At 44.1% G+C, this 14969-nt stretch overlaps 1 protein-coding gene across 3 annotated transcripts in view; it reads right to left on the minus strand.

Annotated features, from left to right (window-relative positions):
* Positions 1–14969, minus strand: part of SANBR (SANT and BTB domain regulator of CSR) — a 330259-nt gene that overhangs the window by 270281 nt on the left and 45009 nt on the right. For all 3 annotated transcript variants that reach the window (XM_078649295.1, XM_078649294.1, XM_078649296.1), the window contains exons 3-5: positions 12195–12381; positions 11781–11865; positions 4766–5004 (exon numbers count right to left, since the gene is read on the minus strand). In XM_078649295.1, coding sequence (XP_078505421.1) covers positions 4766–5004; positions 11781–11865; positions 12195–12381 — 511 coding nt within the window. The remainder of the gene's footprint in view (positions 1–4765; positions 5005–11780; positions 11866–12194; positions 12382–14969) is intronic.

A 14969-nucleotide genomic window follows, 5' to 3' on the forward strand; every position in this document is an offset into this window, starting at 1 on the left:
TCAGTCGGGCTGGAAACAGTAACGAGTATTGGACGTTATTCGCCCGAAGTCGGCGTTTCTCCTCAAGAAAGGACGATCTTTGTTTTTGCACCGCCCGTGCGTAGTCAGTAAATATCATGACGTGCTTCTTTTCCACCTGTAGAGGGCCGGTGCGTCTGGCGGCTCGTAGTACTGCATCGCGGTCTTGAAAGTGCAGAAATTGGAGGAGCCACGCTAGCAACCAAGATGGCCGCATAAGCTCCCAGCTCCGCCGACCTCCGCCAGTTGCTCACAAATCCTGACGATTATCCTGATTTCTCACCAGCCTCCCGTGCAGCTGAGGTGTTCCTGACTCTAAAGGTGCAATCCCGGAATTTCTAGCTGCTTGAATAATGAAGATACGCCGTGTTCCATTCTCGGCCTAACCCAGAGTTGAAGCCGGGGCCTTGATTTCTAACCCAGTTGGAGTTGAATAACATCGGCCGCGGGACGTGAGTGGCGTCCGGTCTCCCGAGGTGGAGTATTACTTGTCCGTTTCGGATGGTGGATCGGTGGCAGTTTTATCTCGCAGCTAAGGCGGCGTGACGCATCGGTTGCTGTGGTCGGGGATCCGCTGCCCGGAGGCCCCGTTGGGCTCCCGGGGTCGACGGGCTTGGTTCCTCGCTGGCGGCGACGGTGTTGAGATCGCGCTTTTGAGAGTGCCCACAGTTATCATCGGATTTGCCTGTGTCTGGTGCCCCGGAGTAGTCGACCTGCGGGGTTCAGAGACCTGCTTGGTCGCTTCGCGAGGGGCGATGGAGCGGGTGGAATGTATACCGTCGCTGCATACTGTAATGGCCGCCATTGGGGAGCTCCATTCACAGGTCACCGCCATCATCCAAAGGATGGTCGTAGCGGCTGATATCATCTGCCGGAGACCGGACTCCGACCCGTTGTTGGTTCTGGAACACGCTGCTTTACCCGCGGAGCAGGAAGCGTCTGAGACGGAGGGCCCCGCGCTGAAGCCAGACTTTGTATCTTTTGTCGACCCCCGAACGACAGCTAGCAAGCCCCGGACTACCGAATCCACATCATGCCCTATGCTGATGCCGCCCCAGATGGCCATGGATGATCTTATATTTCAGAATGAGTTCTCCAGTGACTGTAGGATTGTTACCTCACCCTTTTTCTCCTGGATGGTTCAAATACGCTCTAGCGATTTATCTCTGGTGGACAGCGGACATCGTTTGACTCTTAGACTTTGTGTACTATTATCCTGGCCTCAATCCTTCCGTATTGACTTTGAACTTTCTCAACATTTTGATACTCTCATTGGGATGGCGGATCGAGCGGACAGGGCTTGCATTAAAAATCGCAGTGGCCAGGGTTGACTTTGACTGGATGGGTTTGCACAATGACTTCATTTGATACGGGATTTGTAACCTATACTAGCGCGGGAGTTGGGTGGTTCTTACAAGCTCCCCCCTGTCTGACTTTTATAATTGCATTGTATTATTCTGGATACGTGTAGGGGCGGGTTGCTACTGGCGGGGAGTAAGGGAGACCGGGGGCCGGTTTGATATTTCCTCCTCCACTCTTTCTTTTTCCTTCTTTTAGGTCTAGTTCCGGGGCGACAGGCACACTGCTAGTGGGGATGGGCCGTAGCCATTGCAGGGATGCAGGGTGGGGGGGATCGGGGAGGGGTCTGTTATTTTGCCTTAGTTTAGTTCTATGGCCTTTTTTTTTCTTTCCTTTTTTTCTTTTACGAGAGACGGGTTGTTTATCCTGTATTGATTTCTTATGTATCGGGGTGTCTGACTTGATCTTCATTATCCTGAACTATGGGTGGGTGAGCCCTGCTGGCTGCTACTTTGCTAGATTGTTGATCGTACTTCTCCTTATTGATGTACCAAACTATGTTGACATTGCATACTCCTCTGAATTGAATTTTCCACATTGATTTCTTCGCTCACCTATCGCAAAATTGTATTCTATGTATGACACCCGATATATGTATATTTCTCTTGTTTTCTTCAATAAAACCCTTAAAAAAAAAAAAAAAGAAAGTGCAGAAATTTAGCAAGCAGCGGCCGGGGTGGGGTTCCAGGCGGTGGTTTGGTGGCTGGGACCCGATGGGCTCGCTCGTTTGAGAAGAAAGCCGTTCGGTCCGCAGTTGGGGTAAAAGATTTGACCCAGTCTTCCACGTATTTGATTGGGTGCGACCCCTCGACTCCCTCCGAAAGGCTCAAAACGCGGATGTTGCAACGTCGAGAGCGGCCTTCCAATTCGCCCATGCGTTCCTCCACCATGGTTAGGCGGCCCAGGACGGATCGGAGCGTTTTTTGCTGTGCCTTCATGGTGGGTTGTAGGCCGGCGAGGAACTGTTCGCCGTCCTTCACCTTATCGGCTAGCTTCCTGTGGTCATCCCGGAGGATACTTATGTCCGTGGTAAGAGTACCGAGCTGTTCCTCCATAGAGACTCTGGAGAGTTCTATTGCCGCTAACACCTGGTCCAGTTTGTCTGAGATGTTCGGCTCCGAGTGAGTCTTGGGCGGCTTGGTCAGTGCAGCAGTGTGTGGTTGGTTCTCTGGCGCAGTTTCTGGGACCATTGTCTGTTGTGCAGTTATGGGTTTCCCCATTGTATCACTTGGGTGAAGTCCTTCGCACCCTGCGTTGCCGGTGGAGGGGGTGTGAAAAGCTTGTGCCTTCTCGCGATCTGATCTCCCCTCTTGCGGATCGCTTGATATATGGGGCGTACGGTGCCCGCAGGCCGTTCACGCCCCAGTGGGGCTTGCTTCGTCACGTCACCAGTCGCAATCGTGGTAGGTTCCCCTTGCGGCAATCGCACTCTATCGGACCCGGTCCCCTCTGTCACACACTTTTGGGGCCAGCTGCACCAGTCTAGAACATCCAGGGGGTCCCTGGCTCCCCGGGGGGGCGGGGAGTGGGGGGAAGGGCAGCGGTGTTGGTGGTTGGCGGGTACACCCCTCCCTGGCAGCACGGTGGTTACCACTGACCTCTAGAGTGGTTGGCGGCAATCGGCTATGTTGGTGGGCACAGTAGTGATGTGGTGGAGGCCTTTCTGCTGAGTTTAAGCCTCCTCGACGGCCGCCATTTTAAGGTCAGGCACTGGTGGTCTAATCCTCTGGTCGTTGCGGCGGGTACAGGGGGGCTGCAGGGTCAGGGGGGCCCACATTGAAGGAGAAATGAGCAGGCTCCTCACCTTCTGTGGCGATGTAGGACCCACCCCTGGGGGGGCCTGTCTGACTGGCGTGGGCGTCTCAGTTCGCGGGTGCCATTTTAGAGTCAGGCGTATTTTAGCGCGAAGACGGCCAGACGAGCGAGCCGAGGAGGACGCCTCAATGCTCCTACATGCTGGGTTCATGCACTGCAGCTCTCAATGTCCGGCCCCAGTGATTGCTCACAGCCACTGATCCCAGGAGCTGAGGCCGTTGGAGCGAAGGCGCTTTCAATGTCCGCTGGCTGTTCCTGTGTTCTTTCGCGGTCCAGCACGTCCGCGCCGGGCTGTGGCACCAAACGTAGGGGGGTTTGCCGCCCCGTCCACTGCGAGTGCGGGATACTCGCCAAGGAATCCTGGTACTGGAACTCGTGTGACTCCGGGTCTCCGTCGCCTCCAGATCAAGGGTGGATGCGGGTGGGCACCATCTCGCTACTGGACCCCAAGGTGAGATTTGTACGGCGTTCTCCGCCGATGTTGCAGATACTGATCTTATCTGGACACCTTTGCGTGCGGACCCGGTTCCGATATCAGCTGGGTCGATTTTCCGCCCAAAACAACGAGGTGGTGCTGCCCTCTGGTCTGCCCGATTGCGTTGCCTCAGCAGAGCACGTCCACCATTGTAGCCTGCTTGGCCAGGCCCCCTAAATTGCATGGTATGTGATAACATTGGTGAACAAATCTGGAAGTGAACATTCTTCAAGATTGCACTACCAAACCCACAATCATTACTGATATCAGAATCCACACAATTGCATATTGTGAATGTATACTGGATACCAAGAAGCAGTAAGTAGTGCTTCTCTAAAAATCTATTATGGAAATAAAAGTACAGGATATTTTGGTTATGGCAAAAGGAGATTCCAGGGCCTCAAGACATTGTTCTGTGAATGGGAAAAGGCAATGCTGTAAACAAGCCATTAAGAAATATGACCAAATGATCTAGATTTTTTTAGAGCTTTTCTTATAATTGTAGATCTATGTGTATACAAGAGCAACGCTCTTCAAACAACCAGGTCATGCAGCAAATAGCCAGAGAGAAACAAATGGAAGAGTCTCAGATTGTATGATGTGGTTGTGGGTATTGGGATACACAGAAAGGCTAAGAAAGAGCAAAGGCGTTAAAACAATTCTCAGAGTGTTTATATGCAACTGGCACCACAAGGCTTAGCACTTATGGTAAATATAGTTTCTTGGAGACACTATACAATAAGACAAAGGAGTACAAGTCAGAAAAGCCAGAGGATCACTTTTTTAAGTAACACAACTAAATAGTAAACTCAATGGTGATAACATGGATTAGCATAACACACAAAAAATAACTTTTCCAATAACTCCCTCTCACTAATATTTTGCTAACTCCAATTACCCCAGTTTATATTTATCATTAGATTACATTCCTTCCTGAATTTCTACTCTACTAGAGAGTATTCTCTTATAAAATGCTTCCAGGAGGTTTTCACAGGGTGTGTGTAAAATCTAATTTACACCATGCGCCACAAGAAAAGCTAGAGGATTTTTTTATTTACATGCATTAATTAAAGGATATCAGCAACATATTTTTTTTACCTAGTTGGGGAATCTCAATCTTCTCACACTCCTTAGAGTTCCTTTTAACGTATCTTATCAACCAGTCAAAGATGTGAACGTCACAGTGAACGGAAATGTCTACCTCTTCCCAGCGCTGAGCATCCACAGATAAGTATTCAGCAAAATACTTCATTTCAGATATCAAAAGATCACGAGGACAAACAAAATCTTCTTTCAAATGTTTTGCTTCATCACAGACATGTATCACCATATTTGGCCTTAAAAGTCAAAGAAAGATGCACATATTAGACACAAACAGGACAACATAAATAATTTTTCGCACCAAAGTTTTCGCACAATATAAACATTGACCACTACATATACCATCTTATAGATGTCTTACAGAGCAGATTTAAATATCGATTTGATTTAAATCTTTGTTAAAGTTGGGAGTTAAAGAAAATCTCAAGAAAAACATGCAAATTCAAAGATATATTTTGGAGATTTCACAAGCTGCTTCTTTGTATCGTTTGATTCCTGACCAGAAAACATTTATGTGACTAGAAGGTAAACAATCTAGATTGATAACAATTCATAACAATGATAAAAATCTGTCACTTTTGATACAATCAAAGAAGTTCAAAGACAACTGGATTGTACTGTCAACACATTTATCACCCCCAGATTCTGGTTTTATGCTACTTCTTTGTGTGCTATAATGAAATGAGAAACCTTGGAAACATGTTATCTTTAATGATTAGAGTAAAGGCGGATGATGGAACAAGCTACTGGCATAAGCACCAACAGAGGAATTCTCTTTCCTCAATTGCTGTGGCAAGGGCAGTGACTATAGTTGGACTCAGAGACGAAGCTGCACATGAGGTCCTCCATTACAAACTAATTGTTTGAGGGGCAACTCCCGAGTCAGCTTGGTCAAACCTGCACTGTTTCAATTGTTTGGTTTGACGCAACTTCAAGCTAACAGACTAGTATGATCTTATACACATTTGTTCAGATACAAGACAATATTCAGGTCTCTCAACAACGTTATTGAGAAAATTTCACAAATATGATTTAATATCAAATTTGAAAACCTTTTTTATGGTTACAATTTAATCGGAGTATACTCAATACAAACTTTATATATTCAATATTAAATCATATTTGTGAAAGTTCTCAAAAAATTGATGTTGAGGGAATTGCAAAGAGCCTTGTATCTGAACAACCGTGCATAAGATACTGAACAACCGTGCATAAGATAGTACTGGTATGTCGGCTGTATTATAAATCAGAAATATTGGTTTCTGGGAGTTGCAAGTAGTTGTAATCTAAGAAGAATAAAACAAATTGCTTCCGGAACATAATACCTGATTTGTACTCTTTATTGCAGTTCAGATTTAAAATTTAGAAGATTTAGTATGACATCACTGCTGCTGAGCTCGAAGCAAAACTGCTTTAACTTTCACCGTCTACTTATTAAAACAAGTGCAGATATTTTTCATCTGTGCATTACAATGGCATTTATTGGGGCATACTTATCTGCAGCTTCAGTAATACACTTGGTTTATGCTGAAAATGTTTCTGGCACTGACATCAGTGAAAGACTGTTGAAATGTCTGTTCAGACTTAAGTCTGAGCTACATATGATTTGTGCCCACTGACTACACTCACCGAGATGGATTCCACTTTAAATCATTTGACATCTCTTACTAACTTGTCTGATACACAGCATAATCCCAGAGCCCCTGAAATCTACTGGGGTTACTCCTACATTGAAAAAAGCAGATGTCAACCTGATGGATCATATCTCTACAACTGAATACAGCCAAGATCTCAGAAGGCCCTGTTGTCAGACAAGTATGTGATTATATGCAATCTGCAGGGATGTTGGGAGCCAAACATTCAGTGCTATTTACAACCATTGACAAGTTCAGGATTGCTGCAAATGGGAAAAGTGTCAGTGCGCTGTATAATGTTAGATATTTCGGCTGCGTTTGATACTGTGAAACATGGAATCTTGCTGTAAAGGCTGTTGTGTGCTACTGGTATTGTTGGAAGAGCTCTGCCTTGGCATCCCATATTCATTACAGATCGAACCCAGTTTGTGGGACTTTCATTTAATTCAGCAAGAGCTTTTCTTTCACAAGGTGGGTGCCCCAAGATTCCACACTCCACATAGCTTTAATCTCTAGATTAGGTATTTGGCAAAACTCATACCATTCATGTGTATAAACGTATTCATGTACACCAATGATGTCAAGTTGATAATACAGTTAGGTACAAATCCCACATCAGGCGGATATTTCTACCAGTATATCAGAAACAGGTTGGTAGTGGTTGGAAAGCAACTGGTGAAATATCAATGGTGACAAAACCGAGGTGTTGGTGGTGAAGTGGAGAGTGCTGGCCCTTTCAGAGCCAGCAAGAACAGTGCACAGTTTAGGCATAAAGATTGATTCTAAGCCATCTCTCTGTTAAAATCTGTGCTTTGGTGTTTATTTTACTTTCCGTATGAGATCGCTAGGTAAATGCCCCCGTTTACAATGAGGATATTAATAGATGGGCTCTGTCTGCTACTATTTGGTCACGGCTGGACTGTGCCAATTCAGTTTATGCTGGTTTACCAGACATTCTGCAACAACGTGTTCAAGTGCTCCAAAACCTGGCTGCTCAGCTATGCGCCCAGATTCTGTCATTCCTACACACCATTGTTTTCTTTGCACAGGCTGCTGGTGAAGAAACACGTTTTGTTAAATACCTTATGTACTGTGTATAGAGCTATTTATGGCACAGGCCACATCTGGGTCCAAATACATCCCATCATTCTTGTTAAGCTTTATTTATCTTCATCCAACAACCTGACAGCACCCAAATATGCCAAGACAAGTATGGGGAGGCTGGGGCAGCATAGTTGTTCTGTTTTTGTATGTTATCCCATATTCAAATTATGGGTGGCCACCTCATGTGTCATGAACTATGAAGGAGTACTTCTTTTCAAAACTTGTGTCAACCTCTGCTCCTATCAGCCCATTTCACACTTTAACTCAATGGAACTAAAGCATCATTATAGTAAAATGCGAGATGAATGCCGGCCATAAGGACATAAAATACTGGATCACTAACGGACCAGTCATATGAAGAGAAAATATATCCTCTTACCAGGAAATATAGGAAGTGGAAAGCTTAATAATAAAATATTATAACAAAGGTGTGCCTTCCATGAAAGGAGGGTGAGAGGATGCCATGACATACTCCCGTGGCTGACAAGAACAGATGATTATCAACATAACCACCACATTTTAAGAGAAAAAAAAGACGAGTGGGTCCATCAAGTCATTACTGAATAACATGGTCAGTGAAACTAATTGACTAAGAAGAATGTGAATAAGTGTATGAATTTTAATTGTAAGTTGTCCTGAAGAAGGTGGGGTTAACCATTTCAAGTACCACCGAAATACTGCGTTGACAGAATCTTCATAGATTCTTTTTTTTTAATTTTTCTTTAAGTTTTAAAACCTTTATCTATGAGAGATTTTCTGAGTCAAATGGTAAAGAGCCACAATCTTGTGACCATAAATTTACAAGCAAGAATATAATCAGCAAGACAAAGTTTGTAAGAAATCACAGTATCACCTTTAGACATTGGTACCTGGGAAGGGTAAGAAAGGGAAATAGCACAATGACATACCACATGAATTATATTTACCTAGAATGGTGCAATGACTAATCCTGGCCACGGGCTGGGGCGAAATACGGACCAGGAACAGGCTCTCGACTAATCAGGTGCCCAAGGGAAAAGACAGGTGCAGATCAGGACAGGTGACCTCAGCTAAGTGCAACACCAGCGGCACAACCCTCTCTCATGGAATGCCAATTAATACCCCGATTGGGTAATCGATTCTTCTGACAGAGTGCCTCTGCTCTCGATCGCCTATTGAGTGCGTTGGGTCAGTGACAGGTCAACTATTAGGACAATGGCTACTGTGGTGGGTTTGGTGTAGCAGGCGAGTGGCGCTCAGGCAGGTAGCTAGTGGAAATCACTAGGTTGTGGATAACATTAATAGTATGGTGCTGCCAGGGTAGGGGGGACCCAAAACCCCTAAAAGAGTGAGGAGCTAAAAGCCCATCCCTCTGCACAAAAAACAAGAACCTGGGCACACATATAATTAACAACAATATATACAGTAATAGGTAGTAAATGTAGTAGACACCGGATAATCTTCTTGAAGATTTTTTTATGTGAGGATGTTCATAAAAAAGACAAACGCCAGCTGGCATTTGTCTTTTTTTTTTTTAAAGAACCTTTATTGTAGCAGCATCGATAGACAGTCACGGGCCTACAACCAATCCGGCCGGCCGCTACGCATATCAGGATAAAGGAACAACATAATATACAAGTCTCAGCGGTCCGGGGGTCGAAGGCAGGTCAACAGTCAGGACATGTCATACATTTAAAGTAACACATAAGCAAAAGGATCAATGACGGTTCATTTTACAATAACAAAAAAGTTAAGTGGTATCAATGTCGCACTATCATATACACCCCCATTACAGCTAGTCTAGAAGCAAGAAATTACGCCAACGATAAACATAAATTGCAAATGAGGGGAAGGGGGCATCACGGAAGGAGAGACGCGACAATCACTAAATAATCATGGCGAACAAGTCCCATCCTACATGGCGAAACACACTAAGGGTGACACGAAAGAAAGCGACATCAAAAAGGGAAAAGGGCAAAGGGCCATAGAAACAAAAGAAAAACAACACAACAGACCCATCCCCCAACACCCCACCCTGCACACCTGCGGATGGCTACGGCCTACCCCCCCCCCCCCAGCAGCGTGCCTGTCGCCCTAAATAAGAGACCCGAAATACAGAGAAGAAAAGAGAAAAGAAAAGGAAAATATACAGGAGGAGGGCCCTCGATCTAACGTTCCGGCTCCACCCACCTTCGCATGCTAAAAATACGAACAGCAGCGAACGAAAAGTACAAGTGGCAGCAATATGTAAAAACGCAATCAATTATAGCTCTGCAAGCGCCCCTTAAATCACCATAAACCATCCATGAGTCCCACCACGTCTCAATCAAAGTCACCCTTGGCCTCTTCTGTCGATAGCACAAACGTCGAACCAGTCTTCAGATAGGATAGCAAATAGCACTAGAGGTTCGATCACACCGGGAGGATTCGGCAACGCCGTCGTGCCATAGGTCACAAGCCACCGGAGTCTCGTCAATGATGCACGGCGGGAGACGGAACGGGACGATATCAACAGTGCCAGCAGTTTTAAATCAGAATACAGTCCCGCCATCCCTGAACAAAAAGTCACATGAAGCAGAAAGCGCCGATACCACACCAAAGCCGCCCACTCAATGGACCGGTGGTGTTCCTCCACATGCAGTTGAAAGATATGCCCCAAGGAAACAACCACAGGCATAACCGATGCAACCACAGCCAGCTCATGATCCACAACTGTCTTCGACTCCACGAGAGCAGATTCACTCGGGGTCAATGTATCAAAAGTAGACACAGCGGCGCCACCAGGAGAACAGTTCGTGCCATCACAAAATGGCGGAACAAAGACCGCATCCACTTTTTCCCCCAAGTCTCGGGCCTCACGGATCAGGGTAGCGTGCAAAGTTGTTAATGCAGTCAGGACATCTGTGGGGGTGGGTGGTCTCTCACGGTGCCAAACCCCGGGATTCTCTCGTGCACTGGGTTCCCCGCCCGGGTGAAGGGCACACAGGAGGGCATCATCCGCCATCTTAGCCGTTTCGGTTTCCCGTTCCTCCATATCGCCGAGTGTTCGGGTCCTGCACCCGGCCACTGCAGGGTTCTCAACAGGAGCTCAGGTCGGGGCACGCGGCATAAAGGAGAGGCACCAAAAGGCTAGACCAGCCTCCGTGTCTTCTCGGGAGCCACCCAGAGGCTCCCGGGGCGGGCTATGAATATGACCGGGGATCTCACCGAGGGGGAGCTGGGCCTCACAAATTTCTTTCCGGCACAGCCATATCACGCCTTCCGCCGGGTGGCCCACTATGGGAAGTGGGTGGATCTCTTCTCTTTCGGTTCACGGATCTCCGAATCTCTACGACCGGCGTCTCAGCGGAACCCGAGGCCGGTGACGAATCACTTCCGGTCGGACACTCTCCTCACTTGGGATCCCGGTCTCGACACCCCGGAGGCCACCAAACCACAAGGGACATTTCTCCAGTTCTACTGCAGGGAGGGGTTGCAGAAGCAGACGGTAAGTGAGTGTATCCCTTCACTTATTCGAAATCACAGACGCTGCTCAGGATATGCATCAGGATATGCGTGCAAGGCGGGAGGGCGCACGGAGCGAAGCGTTTACACAACCATCCCGATCGCCATCTTCTTAGATTAATTTTTAATGCATAAGGACAAAATGAGCCTGTAATGTATTTTACATTTTTTGTGTGTGCAATATAATATAAAATAGGTACCTTAATATGACTGAGGAGATCAAAAACATTCTTTGTAGGTGATGAATCTGGAGTTGAATTAGAGATGCATTAGAAGAAAAGAAGCTGCAAAAATATTGCTTTGTAATCAATGCTTATTGGTTTTTTTTTAATGTGTGCATATTATGCGATATATGAATGATACACTTGATTGCTTTTAGTAATATTGTGTGTTCATTAGTAAATATGAGGTATTTTGTATTTTAAGGAGACAGAGCCAGTCTGTTATTCATAAAAATTTGGTGAATGTTTACCTATTTTTTTAGTGCATGTCCATTGAGCCAAGATAGTACAAACTGGATTCCTGACAAAATGTATACGCACGATAGGGAATCTTTTCTGGTTTAAGCACTAAAGCTTTATGGCCATTTCAGTTTTGGGATTTTCTTCTAGCCTAGTCATGTTTGGGCCCCCATCTTAAAAATGTGATTCTATGAACAGGTCTACGGAAAACAAGCATGAAGCTGCACTCTTCGTGCCAGAACATTTCTCAGAGTTTACCCATGGAGTCACATTTCAAATATTATGCAAGGATGAAATGAAAGATTATATTTTAGAATAAACAACTTTTACCCTTGGCCATCATCTCCAGTTCTAACAGCTGCACATGTTTCACCATCTGAAGAGGATACCCTTGGTGAAGCTACAGTGGGTCGCCCTAAAACAAATAAATACATAAAACATAAAATCACGGCACTGCATCACAGGCAGTCTCCGAAATAGTACACCAATAAAGAGTTACCAGTTATCTCCAGGTCACAGGGGGCATTGTATGCTAGACCTGCAACTTCAAGTAAAAAGGCTTATGCATTCTCAGTGTTTGCCCCCGTTTATAATGGCTGGTAACAGTAAGCTCAGCAATGAAATATGTCGTCCCTGTGGCACAGACTCATATGGTATATTCGGACTAATACAAGCTAACAATGCATCACCACAGTACATTGTGAAAACTTCACATGAATATTTATGAAGAGCTTGTTACCTTACCAGTAACTAATATTGTATTTTGACCAATCGGAGGTCCATCCAACTCTTCCTGGGTGTCGAGCAGCGAAGACTTAATGTATGTTGCTAGGGTCTCAATGGGGCTCCCTCCAGTTGTCAACAATGGATTACAGTGGTTGTCAACCGGTGACATGCCACTGCTTTTCATTTCATCAAATCGTTTGGCACACTATTGGTTAAAAAGAAGTGTGATGAAAATCCACAGTGCAGTTTCTATCTGCTTAATTTATTTATTTATTTATAGAGTTTTATATATACTTTCATATGGATGACACACGGTACCCTTTTCAGCTTTTAAACAAAACAATTTTCATAACAGATTCCCACAAAATAAAGTGCTGCACAATGTAAATAGATCAAGAAGCAGAAGTAACAGTAAACTCCCGAAGATTCACACACAAAGAACAAGGCTATTAAATGATAACAGCCATTACCAAGTGTGTAGTGCCTAACTAAAAGAGAGATCAATACATCCAACAATTTATTGATCTATACATGACACGTTACTCAGTAACACTGTTAATTTAAAAGTAACTGTGATTCTAATAACCTACACAGATTCTAAGTATCTCTATTAGGAAGGCATAAAATGGAAAATGTCATATTTAAGAATTTTCAGTCACCAAGTTACTCTAATCAAATTAATTGCACCCTCCAAGTGCAACAAATATCATATTCAGAATCATCGCAATGCCAAATATCTGCATTAGTTTTGCAGAACTCAAATGTAGTGGTCTCACAAATCAAACAGCATCTCATAACTACCACTGCCTTCAGTTACGTGTAAATCCCATTGCTACCTCTTGTAGAGTTGTCTTTAACATGCAATATCTGCCCTGACTAGAACATTCGATTTTTAAACCATTAATAAAAGAGACAGGTTTTGGATTTCTCAAAATTTTCAGGCAATTAGGAAGGACAACATGATAATGCAATACCTAAATCAGGCTCAGTCTATGATCAATCAAGAGATGACAGCTAGAAAGCATCCATGCACCTGGGGCCAGATATACTAAACGTTTTAGCTGCCGTCAACACTCCAAACTATAACATAAGGGTGTTTGCGTCCACTAAAAGTTATTTTTAACGTACTAAACCCACTTTAGGACTTAGCAACGTTTTACCAACTTCTAAAATAGGTTTGGGAAAGGACACCTAATTGCAGGTTGGGAAGGGCATGTTGTGGGTGTACATTTCGGATCACTATTTATCAATAGTTTGTAACTGGAATTCCTAAAAAAATATGGTTCCCCTTTACCCTTTGTGAATTGGGATGCAAGCCTAAGGGGGAGTAGGCAGTGGTCCCAGGAACCACTGTCAAAACTCAGTGAGGATTAAATAAAATAAAAATGTTTTAAAAGGAGCCCTGTTTCCTTTAAGAAAATCAGTCTACTTTACTTTCTTTTTTTAAGTAATCACAGAGATGGTGGTCTGCTACCCTTACAAGCTAAGCAACTGTAGCCAATCGTAATAGGGCGCAAATTGCAACCTGTCTAATTAATATTCATCACGCAGGTCGGTCTGCTACCCATTAAGATTCCGTATTTTGCAAACCAATTTATTACAAAATAGGTTGGTACACAAAAAGTTACCAACTACAAAAATAAGAGTCACAATTTGGAACCACTTTCTTCAAACAGTACCCAAGTACATCTGGCCCCTAGACATTTCCAAAGATAGCTCAGTAACACCAATAAAGAGCATTAGAGCAAAACTCCTTCGGTGCAGCAACTTCTAGACAAACACATGGGGTGAAGCGAATATAGAAAAGGATTTAATAACAGGACACTTAAATGAACTACAGTACATATGTATGAACACTTTTTTCCATAGACATAGAATTGGTAAATCCCTTTCATACATCTGGCCCAAACATACTTATTTCAATGACGGAGCTCAAAAAATGAGTGAGGTATATGTCCTGTTTGAATGAAGTTACATACAGACAAACAACTGGGGTAAAAGCCCTTTGAAAAGAACCAGAAAAAAAGCTTTGGCAAAAGACAGTGTAGGAGTTTGGCAAGTTCATATATGGTACAATTCTAGAAAGAATAAACAAACAGAAGGGGAGCATGACCAAAAAATGTTTAGACTAAGACATTAAATTTCAACTCAATATGACCCTTCAGGTGAGGAGGATACCCCGATACTAAAAAGTCAGTCATTATACCATGGAGACATCTCTAATTATGATCCATTCCGTAACAGCAGTTCCTGTTCAAAGCCTAAAATATCACTGGCCTCTGCAGAGGCCTATTTCAAAACCACCGCTGTAACAAGACTTGACCCAGCCAAAAGCACAGCAAAGTTGGGTTTTTCCCACAAAGATGGATATAATTGTAATCCAGGGCCAGGCAAATAAAATGGAAAAGTATAGGTTGTTCCTTGTGAAACACTATCGCTCATAAGTAAAGGTTGCTTATCTGAAAATGTTGTGGATTATGCTGGAGACTCAATTTCTGGACTGCAGCAACAAAAGGAGAGGGGAAAAATAGAGAGTTAAAGATTACCAGAGTTTGTATAATCCACAGTAGTCACCAAAAAGTAAAAATCCCATACAATGAAAGTCTTCATCCAAGAAAACTACAGTTCAAAGGTTTAATCAGCAAGGTGCAATACAAAGCAGTCCATAAAACCAGAGGTCAATACCAAAAAAGGATATAAAATCATGTAAACAAAATAGTACAAAAAAATCCCACAGCGTTCTAAAAAAGCACATTCAAGTAGCAAAACAGCAAGAGAAATCCAAGACAATAA

The sequence above is a fragment of the Lissotriton helveticus genome, chromosome 6, assembly GCF_964261635.1.
Source record: "Lissotriton helveticus chromosome 6, aLisHel1.1, whole genome shotgun sequence".
NCBI lineage: Eukaryota > Metazoa > Chordata > Amphibia > Caudata > Salamandridae > Lissotriton > Lissotriton helveticus.